The sequence below is a fragment of the Eretmochelys imbricata genome, chromosome 2 (genome assembly GCF_965152235.1).
Source record: "Eretmochelys imbricata isolate rEreImb1 chromosome 2, rEreImb1.hap1, whole genome shotgun sequence".
Classification (NCBI taxonomy): domain Eukaryota; kingdom Metazoa; phylum Chordata; order Testudines; family Cheloniidae; genus Eretmochelys; species Eretmochelys imbricata.
The window spans coordinates 178,857,624-178,870,940 of record NC_135573.1 but is presented as its reverse complement, the minus strand read 5'-3'; the positions used below and the strand labels follow the sequence as shown (position 1 = coordinate 178,870,940).

At 44.5% G+C, this 13,317-nt stretch overlaps 1 protein-coding gene across 1 annotated transcript in view; it reads right to left on the bottom strand.

Annotated features, from left to right (window-relative positions):
• LOC144260165 (uncharacterized) overlaps positions 1-13,317 on the bottom strand; it is a 78,026-nt gene that overhangs the window by 59,664 nt on the left and 5,045 nt on the right. The window contains exon 2 of the mRNA XM_077808722.1: positions 9,049-9,385. Coding sequence (XP_077664848.1) covers positions 9,049-9,385 — 337 coding nt within the window. The remainder of the gene's footprint in view (positions 1-9,048; positions 9,386-13,317) is intronic.

The window sequence follows — 13,317 nt, the reverse complement described above, 5'->3', positions numbered from 1 at the left end:
TAATAGGTAAAAAATTCAAAAGCACCTAAACAAATTAGGAATCCAATCCCATTAAATGTCATGATTGTTGGACTCCTGATTCATTTTAAGTACTTTTGAAAATTTAACCTGATATCTGCAGGAACTTTAATGTGATCCAGTTTGCCTCATTCACAAAAGCACCATTTCAAACTGCTCTGACTAGATGCTGAAAAGCATTTGAGCAACTGGAATGACCCTTCCTCATCTTTACCCTAAGGAAATAGGATTGGAAACTTATTCCTGTATATGGGCATATGCTGTCGAGAGGAATCCACAGGCTACTCTTCTAGTCAGTGGCTAAGAAGGATTTGTCACTCAAGAACCATGAGGAAGGGAAGCTGTTTAATGTCATTCCTTTTGTAGCAACTTGGGTAACCCTCGCTCATAGCAACTGGGATCGCCTTAATGTGTCACCACTCAGACACTGCAGGGATGAGTGATAAATAACAATATAAAATAGCCATGAAAGGCTACAGACTACCTGCGGAATCTGGGTTAGGTTGTAAGGACTGGCCAAAGTCTCCCCACTTCTAGGCCCCAAGAACAGTGAATAGAAGGATGATCTTCTTTCCTTCTCCTCTTGCTGACTATTTCTATTTTAAATGTGCAACCATAGTTATACATTCACATAGGGGGTTTAGATTTAATAAAAATGACTTTATTGAGGTGGATGAAGTGATAAGAGAGAGACACTGGCAGGGCTTGGATTTCAAGGTGTGTGGTATAGACAAGCATTTTAATTAAAGGTGGCACACTTTAATTATAGATGTCTGCAAGTTAAGGTTGCCTGAATCTTCCCATTAAAAGACACTCTTTTCAGTTGCTTTTATCTTTACCAAACTTAAACTGTTCTGACTCAAACTTTCCATGCCAGTTTTCTGCTTAAGGCTGATTTAAAAAACAAAAAAAAGTTTTAGCAACTGTGATCCAGCCTTTTGTGAGAACTAGATTTCAGGAAAATACCTAGTTTTTCAGACATTAAATCATTTTTACTACTGTTTCTTTGAGAATCTCTAGGATTCCCATATTTGCAGCAGGGACTTGAAATTTGTGAAGAGGATGGCCTTTGTGTCAGGGATGTGTTTACTAATCCTGTGGGAAAAATGCCCAAATTTGTCCAAAGTTATGAACCTTTGAAAAAATCTCACTTTGCACATGTCAGTAGTAACTTGTTTGAGTCTGGCAGCTCTAGTCAGCAGAAGCAGTTTGGGAGGGGGGATGGTTGCCAAAAGTGGGGGTGTGCGTGGGGGGAAGCTTTGGAAGACGGGAAACAGTGGTTAGGTGGGGACAGCAGAGGAGGAAAGGGACTAGAAGTAATGGTTGGTGAATAGGAATAGAGGGGGGGAAGGGGCAAAATTTGGGTGCATATAGGCATGGATACGGGGGGACGAATGGATTAAAAAGGAAGCGAGCAGAAGATGGAGGATGGGAGTGATAGGAGCAGAAGGGAGAGGGGACAGAGTCAGTGCTGGGGAGGAGGCATGGTCTAAGGCTTAGTGCTAGCCTTGGACTTGGGAGACCTGGATTTAATTCCGTCTTCTACTATAGGCTTTCTATGTACTTGAGTTCCCCATCTGTAAAATGGGGAAAATAATACTTCCTTACCTTTCAGCTGTGTTGTGAGGATAAATGTATTAGAGACTGTGAGGCACTCAGATACTGTGGTAACTTAGATGGTTGGGTGCGGGGGATGAAACAGAAGGGTCTCTAACCACTAGAGAATCCCACCTTGTAGTTCCTAAAATTAAACCCAGGAATCCTGAGTTTCAGTATTTCTCTACTTTCAGCAAATACATGTGAAATGTGTATATCATCCCTCTTTAGTGCCTGATCCACATAGAGGATAACAGCCTAGTAGTGATACCAGTTACTCTGTTAGTAGAAGTGACAGAGGTCTATGAATGGAACCTCTATTTTTGTTTCTGTTTTTTAAATTAGGACACTGTATAAAAAAAGACTACTTTAATAGACAATTAAGGTTGCAAAATCAAGCACTCAGAAGTTAGCAAATGCCAGACTTAATGTTGCCCAGGCAACCTTAATTTGGTCCCCTTATGTATATGTGTTACGATACAGTCTTTAATTTCATGATCACACACTTTTTCTTCTGCAGGACTCCTGTTTCATTTTGTGCACAGGGTGGTTGGTGCTCTGGGGTTGAATCAGGGCTGTGTACTGAAGGAGGCTGTTGTATGTAGGACCCTGGACTCATTTGCTGCAGAATTTGGAAGGTGTCTGGTGGATGTGGGAGGGGCTTGCAGGAAAGGGAAGGCTGGTCTCATGATAAAGGCAGTTGGGTGTCAACAGGGATCATTGGATTCTATCCCTGCCTGTGCCTCAGAGTTCCTGTGTGATGCTGGGCAAGTCACTTAAACTACAATATTCACAGCTGGACACACATTATGTGCGTCTCCTTTTCTGGGTGGCCTCCTGGGACCTGATTCGCAGAAGCTCTGAGTGCTCATGACTGCAACTGAAGTTGGTCGGAGCAGTGCTTTGAACATATCAAGTGCTACAAATATGTGAAGTACAATGGAAAATCAGGCAGTAGATGTCTCAGGTTGAGCACCCAAAATTAGTGGACACTTATGACAATTTTGGCCATAATCCTTCTGTGCCTCAGTTCCCCCATAGTAAAATGGGGTTACTAACACCATTTAATCTCACAGGGCTGTTGTGAAAAGAAATTCATTAATGTTTGTTAAGTACCCAGATAGTACAGTGACCGCAGCATAGAAATGCCCTTGGTTGGATGGTCTGCGTTAAATAAGGCTTGGGGCCACATCATGGATGTGGAGGATAAAGAGAAATAGTGAATAACTAGTGAGTCACTGCGTGAGGTAGGGGTCCTATGCAAAAATAATATATGGTCTATCATAATACCAGGAAGAGGCAAGTGTATATTTCATATCACCAACAGGGATTTTACAGTTAATTGTCTGGGAGGGTGTTCATAAACAGGGGCTACCCCCTCCCCCGCTTCATTTATCACAATTGTCAAGTGTGGGGTCAGGTCTACACTACCGCTTAAGTCGATCTAACCTACATTGCTCAGGGTGTGAAAAAGCCACCCCCCTGAGCGACCCAAGTTACAGCTACCTAAATGTTGTCTACACCAGCACTATGTCAGCAGGAGATGCTCTACCACCTACATCGCTTTCGCCTCTCTCAGAGGGGAGTAATTATGCCCAGAGGAGAGCTCTCTCCCATTGGCACAGAGCATGTTCACCAGACTCACTCTGGCGGCGCAGGTGCATTGGAGCTGATGTAGTGCCCTCAGATCTTAGCCTTAGTCTAGGGCTTTTATAAACAACTATGCCATTCTACCAGCCAACACTCATTTGCACGAACAGTTATACGTACACAATATTTTGCTGCCATAGGTGACAGTCTGCTCTGTAGACTATCCAGATGCTTAAAGTTAAGCATGTGGGTAAGTGTCTGAAAAATCCTCTCCAAAATTTGTTTTGGCTTAACACAAAATAAAACCTAGTTTGATATTTCTCACCAACATGAAAAACTGAAATATTTTGTTCTCACCAAAGCATTTTCTGTTTCTTTGTGTTTCATTATGTTTTATTTTGGGGAGGGTTTTACCTTTTTGGTGTTTTTCAAAATAAATCTGACTAAATTTCAGAACAAAATGTTTCAAAATGAAAAGTCAAAATGTTTCATTTTGAAAATGTTGAAATGAAATTTCAACATTAAAAAAATCATTTTTTTCAGCGACATTATTGGTAAATTCAACCCAAATTTGCAAATAGTTTTGGTCAAAATGAAATTGCATTTTTTGGGGGGAATAAACTATCTGTCAAAACAACTTTCACCTGCTCTAAAAGGTGTTGTGATGATTTGTAACAAAATGTAGTTCAAAACTGCAGTTCTGTGCTATTGCTCTTCCTGTCACATTGCAGAAACCAGTCAGGAGTTTGTGCTGTTGGTTCCAAGTTGAGAGGAAGGAGAAGGGATGTGTCTGGCTTCATACTCTTGAAAGGCTGTGGCTCAGAATGCAGAGTGGGTTTTTGTATGGGTTGTCTATGGCTTTCTAGTACTGTGCGATCCCAGGCGGCACAATAATAGGTTGCAGCATCATCTTGGGTTAGTTGGTGTACTCTGAGATTAGAGGTGGACCCAGAAACATCATTTCTAGCTTCAAACTTTTTGCTATCAAAGCCTTCATCCATAATAGCTGATCCTGATCTAATATACAGAATCCTCTTTGGAGCTGCCCCAGGGCTCTGTCGATACCAGTGTATATAATTAGTGTTAAAATCAAAACCAGAAATTTTACAGCTCATACGTGCACTTTTAGATACCGTTCTGGTGACAGACAATGGAGTTTGTAGCAGAGTTATTTGTGAATATCCATCTAGAAAGAAAAAAGGAGAAATGATACTATAAACCTGAAGCCGAAGGAATTTGGAACGTGTCTGGTAGCTGAATGAATGTGTACATGTGGGAAAGAACAGAATGGAAAAATGACTTACAAGACCATGTCGAAGTCACAATAAGAACCTGCAGCAGTAACATTCTTGCTGGCTGGGTTGAACTTGAAACAGACAACTATGAAATAACCCTTCAGATGGAGACACAGGGAGAGAGGTGCAACTGGGGAGAGGAAATGGGTTGTTTAAGCCGTATCCAATGATAGCTCTCCTGGCTGCAGATGTGTGGGGCTAAGTTTTCAGAAGAGTCAAACTATGTATGTAGTCAGGTGGTCAGAAGCTAAAATCCCAGGAGGGGGGAGGGGGCTGAAGTCTCATCTGTTTTCATAAACAAGCTGGAGGGGTAAAAATGTTTGCAAATCAAGGATTGTGTCCTCCAGATAATGCAGCCACACATTCTAAAGCAGAAGTGAAGGCAAGTAGGGTAAAACTTGTGTAGTTGTTTGCATAGAATCCCATCTGATTTCCATCTGTCAGGTGCTTTATTTTTGGTTTGTTTTACAGGCAGAGGAAGCAGGGGCATGCACAGGAATATAAATTTGACCACTTTTGGATGGGCACGTTGGAACAGTGTCCGGGGGTCGGGGACAGGAGCAGGGGCTGGGTCAGTGTCCAGGGCTGGGGCTGGAGCAGTGCATGGCCAGGGCTGGGGCAGTGAACAGTGGTCAGTCACCAGGGCTGGAGTAGCGGCCAGGGCTGGGGTTGGAGCTAGAGCAGAAATACGTATTGTTTTAGATGACTACTGAGGTGGGGGCTGTGCCCCTGCTTGCCCCCACTTGTGCATGCCCCTGGGCACAGGCATATGAGGAGAGCATGTAATGTGGTTATGAGCACGCTTCATTGCTCCTAGCAGTGCCTGAATCTGTGCTCAGTTGGTCACGTGGGCCAGCACTGATGTCCATGCTGGCTGGGCGGGAGCATGCTCCCTCCCATTACAAATCTGAGTCTGCATCTTCTCTCAGGTGTACACATAGTCACTGGGCTGCACACCGGCCATTGTCAGTTCAGTTGTGTGCTATTGGTGCCCTCTACTGAGATATAACACGTGCTCGTGTACATTAATAACTGACCTTTTCCTGTCTTCCAAAAAAGGCCATTTGTACACTTAATTACTAGTATGTAATTTTGCTTCAAATGTGCAGGTAAAATGTTGCCACAAGATTTCATTTTAAAGATATAATATAAGCACATACCTATGAGATATTAAATAGCATATGTGATGGAGTGTGTACCGCACACTGGCAAAGAAAGAGTTAACCTGGGCCCCTGCCAGACAGCAATTAGTGTAGCCAGTTGCATCTGGAGGGTGGGCCAGGCCTAACTTAGAATTATGCTCTGCTGGGTAGGACTGGGTTGGTGAATTAAGGATGAATGCTAGCTGGGAGGAGTAGGCTGTCTCTCGCTGCTTGCTACAGGGTTCTTGTATTGAAACCCAGAGTAGAGGGAAGGTCTGCCTGATTGCCCATGTTCCCCTACTGGCTGCCAAGGAAGGTGAGATAAGGGGTATAAGGGTTACTGAGCCCCAAGTTGGGCTGAAGATCTGTCGTAAGGTCATTGGACTGTTTTCTGTGACTCTCTGTAACTCTGGAAGAGGTGGAAGTGAATGTGACCTGGTGGAGGGCTGAGGCACAAGGAGTAGACCACAACAGGGCTGGAGTGGCTGTTGGCAGGAGGCACCCTAACCTACAAAGAGGTGTTAGGAAGGGGGCTCTGGAGACTGAGCAGAGAACTGATCAGAGTTGGTAGTGGAGGGAACTGTGGGGATAGGCTTGGAGCTGGTAAGGGAACCTGTCCTTCCTGGGCAGGATGGCTAATGTACAATGAATTACTTTCATCTCTTAGTATTCTCCTAACCAACTCAAACCCACCCTCAAATCCTTACACCCTGTCTTATAAAACTCCAAATGCACAATAGTTTTCCTCCAAGAAACTCCTTTATCTGCTAATGAGTTACAAAAAAAAAAAAAACTGTACAGGGACTGGGTAGCAGTTTGTCTGTTTAAACAGCCTGTTTTGGAAAGTGTCATCTCTGGATCTGCTTGACCTTTAATTCTGCTTGATTGCACTTGCACAAATTATTGACTGGTGCTACTGGGCCACCAGACTGTGGTATGAAAGTCAGGATTTTCCTTCTCTGTATTCCTCCAAATGTTCTTAAAAGCCCTTGATAGATACTGTGATACCCTGATTAGTGTATATGTGCAAAGAACAAGGATGGTACCCCAAATGCTCAGCTATGGGGCATAAACCCAGTCCTGCTCGCAGCTAAAGAAAACTCTTCCTCAGCCCAAGTGGAGGGGGCTGTGCTTTGGGATAGAAGGATCTGAAATGTATCCCTGCTGCTGCCAGGGAGTGCCAAGGCCACAGTGAGTAGCATAGCGACAATTTCAGTGGTCATGGATTTCTTTCTTTTCATTAAATGATGGAATGGAAATTCCACTCAGCTCTGACCGGGACATTTTCCAAATGTCAGTTAGACTTATCTGTCTACACTAGACATTTTTTCCCTAAAATTTCTCTCAGTTTCTACCCTGGGTCCGTTCCACTGATGGAAGCAAGTACGGGAACACTGCTGTAGAAAGGTACCTGTGGCTGCCAGCAGATTTATGTCTTTCAGGGTGTGTTGTCACTCTAGATTTACCTTGGCTCTTATCCTGGTTTTAGCCAAAACCCCTCTCTCCTCCTCTCACAAAACCCTTATGCCCAGGCTTGTGTGTGTTTTGAACCTGGGCTTGCTTGCCTGGCTGGGAGTGTAGATTTACAGCCTGGGTTTTGCTCTAAGGTAAGACCAAAGCTGCCCACTTGCAGTGGAGGTGCAGCTGAATCCCAGGTTGTGGAGCTCAGGTTTTGATAGTCCTCTAATGCCATCCCACAATTCCCTGGGGCTGTATTTTCTGGCCTTCTACCTACGGTACTAACTTCCCATTCACCTCAACTGGCTTTTATACCCGGTCGGCATTTAACCCTTCGTTTAATCCAGCCTGTTCTACCTCTGCCCTGCTCACCTCAGTTGAACAGCTTGAGAAGATCCTGTCCCGGCAGGTCCTAGCTGGTCAAAGCATCAGGGTTCTCATTGCTCTCTGGTGTGAGCACGGCAAAGAACATGATTTTGGGAGGTGCACCTGAAACCAGCATCTGTGCGAGAGCATCTGCAAGAGGCTGGCAGAGGAGGGGATCCAGCAGATGGCTCTCCAGTGTTGGGAGTGAATCCGGGGCCCATCTACCTGCACTTACTCCAAGGAGATTAACTGGGTGTTCACCGCCACCCTGAGTATGGATCCCTCCCTTCTTGCGTGACAGGCTTTTTGAGCTGGGACAGTCTGAGTTCTAGACTGGTGCAGTGGGGTGATGATAGCACCACAGGGTTCTCTGGTGGCAGAGGAGCAGAAAAGAGCCCAGACCTGGACTAGACCCGGGAACAGACTTTGTGGCTAGCGGGGCTGGGGAAAGTCCTAGGTCTATGCTCTGAGGATGTGTGTGGGCCCAGGAAGTACGGTGGAGAGGAAGCACCAATGGAGCCAGAGCTGCTGCTGGGAAGTGGCCACTGCTGCCACTTTTGTTGTTACTATGGGGGAAAATCCCAGCAGAAGTGGGACAGATTTCTGAGTTACAATCAATAAAACTATTGTTATGGAGGATATTGATGTGCTATAGGGTGGCCTTAAGTTCAGTTGCGGGTGGAAGCCATGCCGGTTCCCTCGTCCCCCTTCCTTCAACCTCCCCACCATGTGTGATCCAATTGGGGGGTGGAATCTAAATGTACAACTGTTGATTTATTTTAGCAACTGTTGCATTGATGGTGGGAGGGAATCTGATCTGGGACTACAGGTTTAGCAAGCTTAAGTACATGTTTCCACATATTCTTCTTTCAAAAGCTGTCACGCTGTAGTGCAGTTATTCCAATACTAGTATTACAGCGCTATGGCAGGAAGACTGCATTAGAATATAGCCCAGTGGCTGTACCATGTGACAACTTCTCCTGGTGACAATGGCATTGTGGTGTTGTGCATGCGTGGCACAATGTCTGGGGCGTCGGGGGATGTGTGGAGGCAGTTCCATTGTCAGCAAGTTTCTGCACCCTAGTTCAGAAGCCTGGTAATGTTTGTCTAAATTTTTTTCCCACTCCTAGTTCGTGATTTTTCTCCTCTATTAAAAAGTCCTTAGGCTTAAAGACGGTCAGGGATATTCCTGGACAGGGCGAACATCCAGCAATCACCCTGGGGGTGCTGGAACAGTTTGTAAATAGTCAGGGTGCTGAGAGCCATTTAACCAAACTGTAAAGCCTGCATATAACGGAAACCACTTCAAGACATGGGGTGCAGCAGCATCCCTAGTTCCAGCACCTATGACCACTCCGGTAGCTTACTAGCCCTCTCCATTCATTGATTTGCTGTTCAGTCAGCAGGGGAAAAATGTCATCATCTTGATAGATGGCCGTCTATCACAGGCTTGGAAAAGCTGCTTTCTCTTCCAATCAGGGTCCAAGTTGACAGATAGGATAAGGGCTGTGTCTAGTTTCATACACTTGGCTCAGAGTGGGTTTTTGTACAGGCTGTCTATGGCTTTCTAACACTGTGCGAACCCAATAGGCACAATAATAGGTAGCTCCATCGTTGGGAGCTATTTCATTTACTACTAGGGTAGAGATGGGCTGGTCAGGCTTCTTAACACAATTAAACTTTTTCTTATCGGAGTCTTTGTCGAAGACAGGTTTTTCAGATGAGATGTACAGAATCCGCTCTGGAGCTTCACCAGGTCTGTGTCGGTACCAGTGTATAACAGCACTCCCGAAATTCTGAATGCCAGAAGCCTCGCAGTCTATACGTGCAGTTTTACCTTCTGTCCTGGTAACAGACAACTGAGCTTGTCTCAGATGTATTTGGGCACATCCGTCTAGAAAGAGGACAAGAAAAGAAAACCTGAAATTAACACAGAATGAATCTGGAGCATGGTGAGTTGTGACTCAGTAATGTACAACTGTGTAGAAAAAGGATAAAAAAGAAACTTACAAGACAAAATCGAAGCCAGAATAACAACCTGAAGTAGTAACATTTTACAGGTTTTGCTTGGTCCTGCATCTAGGAGAAATGTGACTGCTGGGATGGACAGAGTGGTGCTTTTGGGGACAGGAAGTGACTCATTTAGTTAACACGGGATGAGGTTTTGCTGGCTGCATATGCTAATTTAAGATAAGGTAGAGTTATGGCTGAAACTCATCCAAAGTTACTTTTATCAAAGAGCATTATCTGGCATAAAGCAAACTCTTCCGCTATCATTAGACCAGTGTAGATTGCATCATGGAAGTCTGGGTAATGAAGGATTGGTCTTTGAATTATTTATATTACAGTGTTTTCCAGAGGCCTCTGTCCAGGTGGTGTCCCCATTGTGTGAGGTACTAAACATAGCAATATATAGAGTGACTGTCCCAAAGATTTTCAGTCTAAAAGGGTATTTGCACCAGCAGAGAATTTTTGGTACTTCATATTTAAATATACCATATCCCCCTGCCCTCCGCAACCAGAGTTGTCATTTGCCAGCAGATTTCTTGTAGGAGTCGCAGCAGGAGTGGGTCTTGAGAGGGATTCGAAGGAGAAGAGGCTACTGGTTTAGGGATTCAGATGGGTGGGGGGGCATTCCATACATAAGTGGTGGAACAAAGCACCAAGATGTTTGTGGGCCGGGATGCAAACTTTGCTCGTTCGTTTCTACAGTGCCCTGTGCAGTGTGGACCAGATCTGTGACTGGGGTTCCTAGCTGTGACTGTAACTAATACAAAGATGAAGGGACTGGGAGAGCTGTGTTGATGTCACAGTGAAGACTAATTTTCTTGGGGGTTATTTTCCTTCCCTGTTGAAGATGGGAGCTGCTGCCCTGAGGGGTGCTGTCGTCGGTACAGCACTCGGAACCCTTCTGAAGATATTAAGCACTTCCCAGGATCCTGCTCTCACTGAGTTTCCCGGATGTTAAGTAGTGGAATATCGCTTCTTACTTCAGTGTGAGACTATCCCTCTGCTCGATAAATGGAGTGATGTACAGATAGTGGCTATTATGTCTGTGTGCTAATGCCCTCTATTGATATAGGATGGATGTGCAATTGTACATTTGCTGTCAATTTTGTCCTACTTCTGAAAAAGGGCCAACTCTACACTGATGTCTTTGTCGAATTAATTTACGAGTAACCTCATGTTTTCTTAAATACTTCTTTGTTTCCTTGTGATCAGAGCTAATCCGATCCATGATGTCTTTTCTATATTGTAGCTCCATTAGTGTTCTTGTGTCTTTCTAGCATCATTCACTTCTGCCCTTCTTTCAAATATCATCTCCAATCACACGCTTTCCCCATGGGTTCTGAAGAACCTGACTCCATTTATCCCCGTTGCTCTAGTAACTCACCTTAGACTATAAAATCCCTGGGGCAGGGACTCTTATTCTGTAAAGTTCCCTGAACGTTCATGCGAAGATTGAAATTCTACAGCATAATATCAGTTCAAGCAGAGTGTGGCCTGCTGTCACACCATGTGTTTTCTGCTGAACTGACTTCAGAGAGTAAAGATAGGCTGGTCCTTCAGAACAGAACTCTGTGGTTTTTATAAAGTGAACAAAAAGCTCTTTGTGGTTCAGGGCTAATTAAACAGCAGAAAAGCAACCAAAATAAACTGACTCCTGTTTCCATCGGAGTAATATCAAAATGTAAATTGGCCAGGCTGGTTTGCAGTGCCATTAGGTGACTTGTGGTCTGATCCAAAGCCCACTGAAGTCAATGGAAAGACACTTAGGGCTTGTCCCAATAGCCATTGAGATCCACAACTGGAATCTCTAGACACTAACATGAGGCTCTGTACCTGGGGAGGATACTATGCAGGATGAGCCCCAGTTCCTGGGGAGTTATAAGGAGGTACATTATTGCACCTGCACACTGGGTCCAACACTCCTGTTTTACTTTCACTTGCTTCCTGTTTCAGCAGATGAATGATGTCTGGATTGGGAGACTGTAGTGTCAGGCAGTTATAGGGTGAGAGCCTGGCCCCATTTCCTTCTCTAGAGCCAGATTTTTCACCCCAAGTGTTCTGCTCCTCTAAAGTGATGACAAATCTGCACCCACTCAGCCCATGATAACCCCCACAGACAGCTACTGACTGTCGGCTTCACCTAATATTCAGCAGGAAGATTTTTTTTTTTTTTTTTACAGGGCAAGGGGCAGCTAAACACACAACTTCCATTGACTTGTAACGAGATTGGGTGCCTAACTCCCCTGTGTGCCCTACGTGACCTCCTGTTCTTCTAGAGCTGACCTGTTCTTAGTGATGTATTTGGAAAATATGCACAAAATCAGCAGTTGCTGTTCATATCTAGCTGCAGAAACCAAAGAAGGTTATAGCTCAGAATGCAGAGTGGGTTTATGTACAGGCTGTCTACAGTTTTCTAACACTGTTGCCCAATAGTAAGTGGCAATGTCATTGGAGGTTATTTTGTTTATGGTCACTCTAAGTGTACATTGACCAAACTTCTTTTCAGCATTAAACTTTCCTTTATCCGAGTCTCCATCTGAGACAGATAGCACTGAGATGAACAGAATCAGCTCTGGAACTGCACCAGATCTCTGCCTACACCAGTGTATAGGATCCTTGCCAAAATCCTCAGATAGAGAAACGTGACAGTCAATTCATAAGGTTTTATTTCCTTCCCTAGTGATGGATAGCTGGGGTTGTGTCAGACGCACTTGCGAGGAGCCATCTATGGAGAAACAAAGATAAAATATAAAAATAAAACTGAAATAATGTGAAGACTTTCCAGAAGCTGCTGTCATGTACCAATGTACGCGGAGAGCAGTGTGAGTAGGGTGACCAGATTTCCTGATTTTTATAGGGACAGTCCTTCTATTCAGGGCTTTGTCTTATATAGGTGCCTTAACCCCTCCCCCCGTCCCAATTTTTCACACTTGCTATCTTGTTACCCTAAGTGCGAGCAACACACTTACAGGAGCAAACCATAGCCAGAACAAACGTCTCTAACAGCAACATTCTTGCTGCCCTTGTTAGAACTCCAGCCAGGGAATGTAAATGACGGTCTTGAATGGAGAGAGAGATGTAGACGGGGAGAGGAAGTGACTCATTTAGGTAACCTCAGTTAAGTGGTACTGGCTGTAGAAGATTTATTGCAAGGTAAGGTAGAGTTACTGCTGCTCAGTATGACAGCTTTGACCTTGAGTGAGGGTCAACCCTAGCACTGGCGTCAAATAGATTCCTTGGGTGTGTTTCAGGATCAGTGTTCATGATTATTATTACTGGTGTTTATTACTTATATTGCTGTAGCAACCTGAGATACTGGAACTGGGCCCCAGGGGGAAAACAAAGAGGCAAAGTCCTGCCTCACACTGCTGACAGCCTAAAAATACGAGTGACCTCTCCAGCTTGTGGGAAAGGGAAACGTCAAAATACCTTTATTTTATTGTTTATGCACAAATACACTGGTTTTTGTTTTCTCCTAACTCACCCCTAAAGCTCAGTCATTGTGTGTTAGCAGATTTCTTGTACATCCTGTGGAATAGAAATCTTGCAGAGGAGAAGGTAGCGATGTTCTCTATGAGTTGAGGGCCCTTTTCCATGAGTATGTGGCAGTATGGAAGAAAGCACAAATGAATTGGTTGGAAAATGTAATAGGCAGGTGGTGGACAAGAGTGGGGAAGAGAAGAGCTGCTGACCATGCAGTTAAAACTGTAGTAGTCTTTCTGTCATTCACTTGCCCAGGGAAGTTGCTGAGCCTTTCCTGATGGAGAGACTGAGTCAGTGCCCTCGGATCGCATGGATACCAGTGGAAGTTGATGGTGTTCACGACATTTCTGGAGACACTG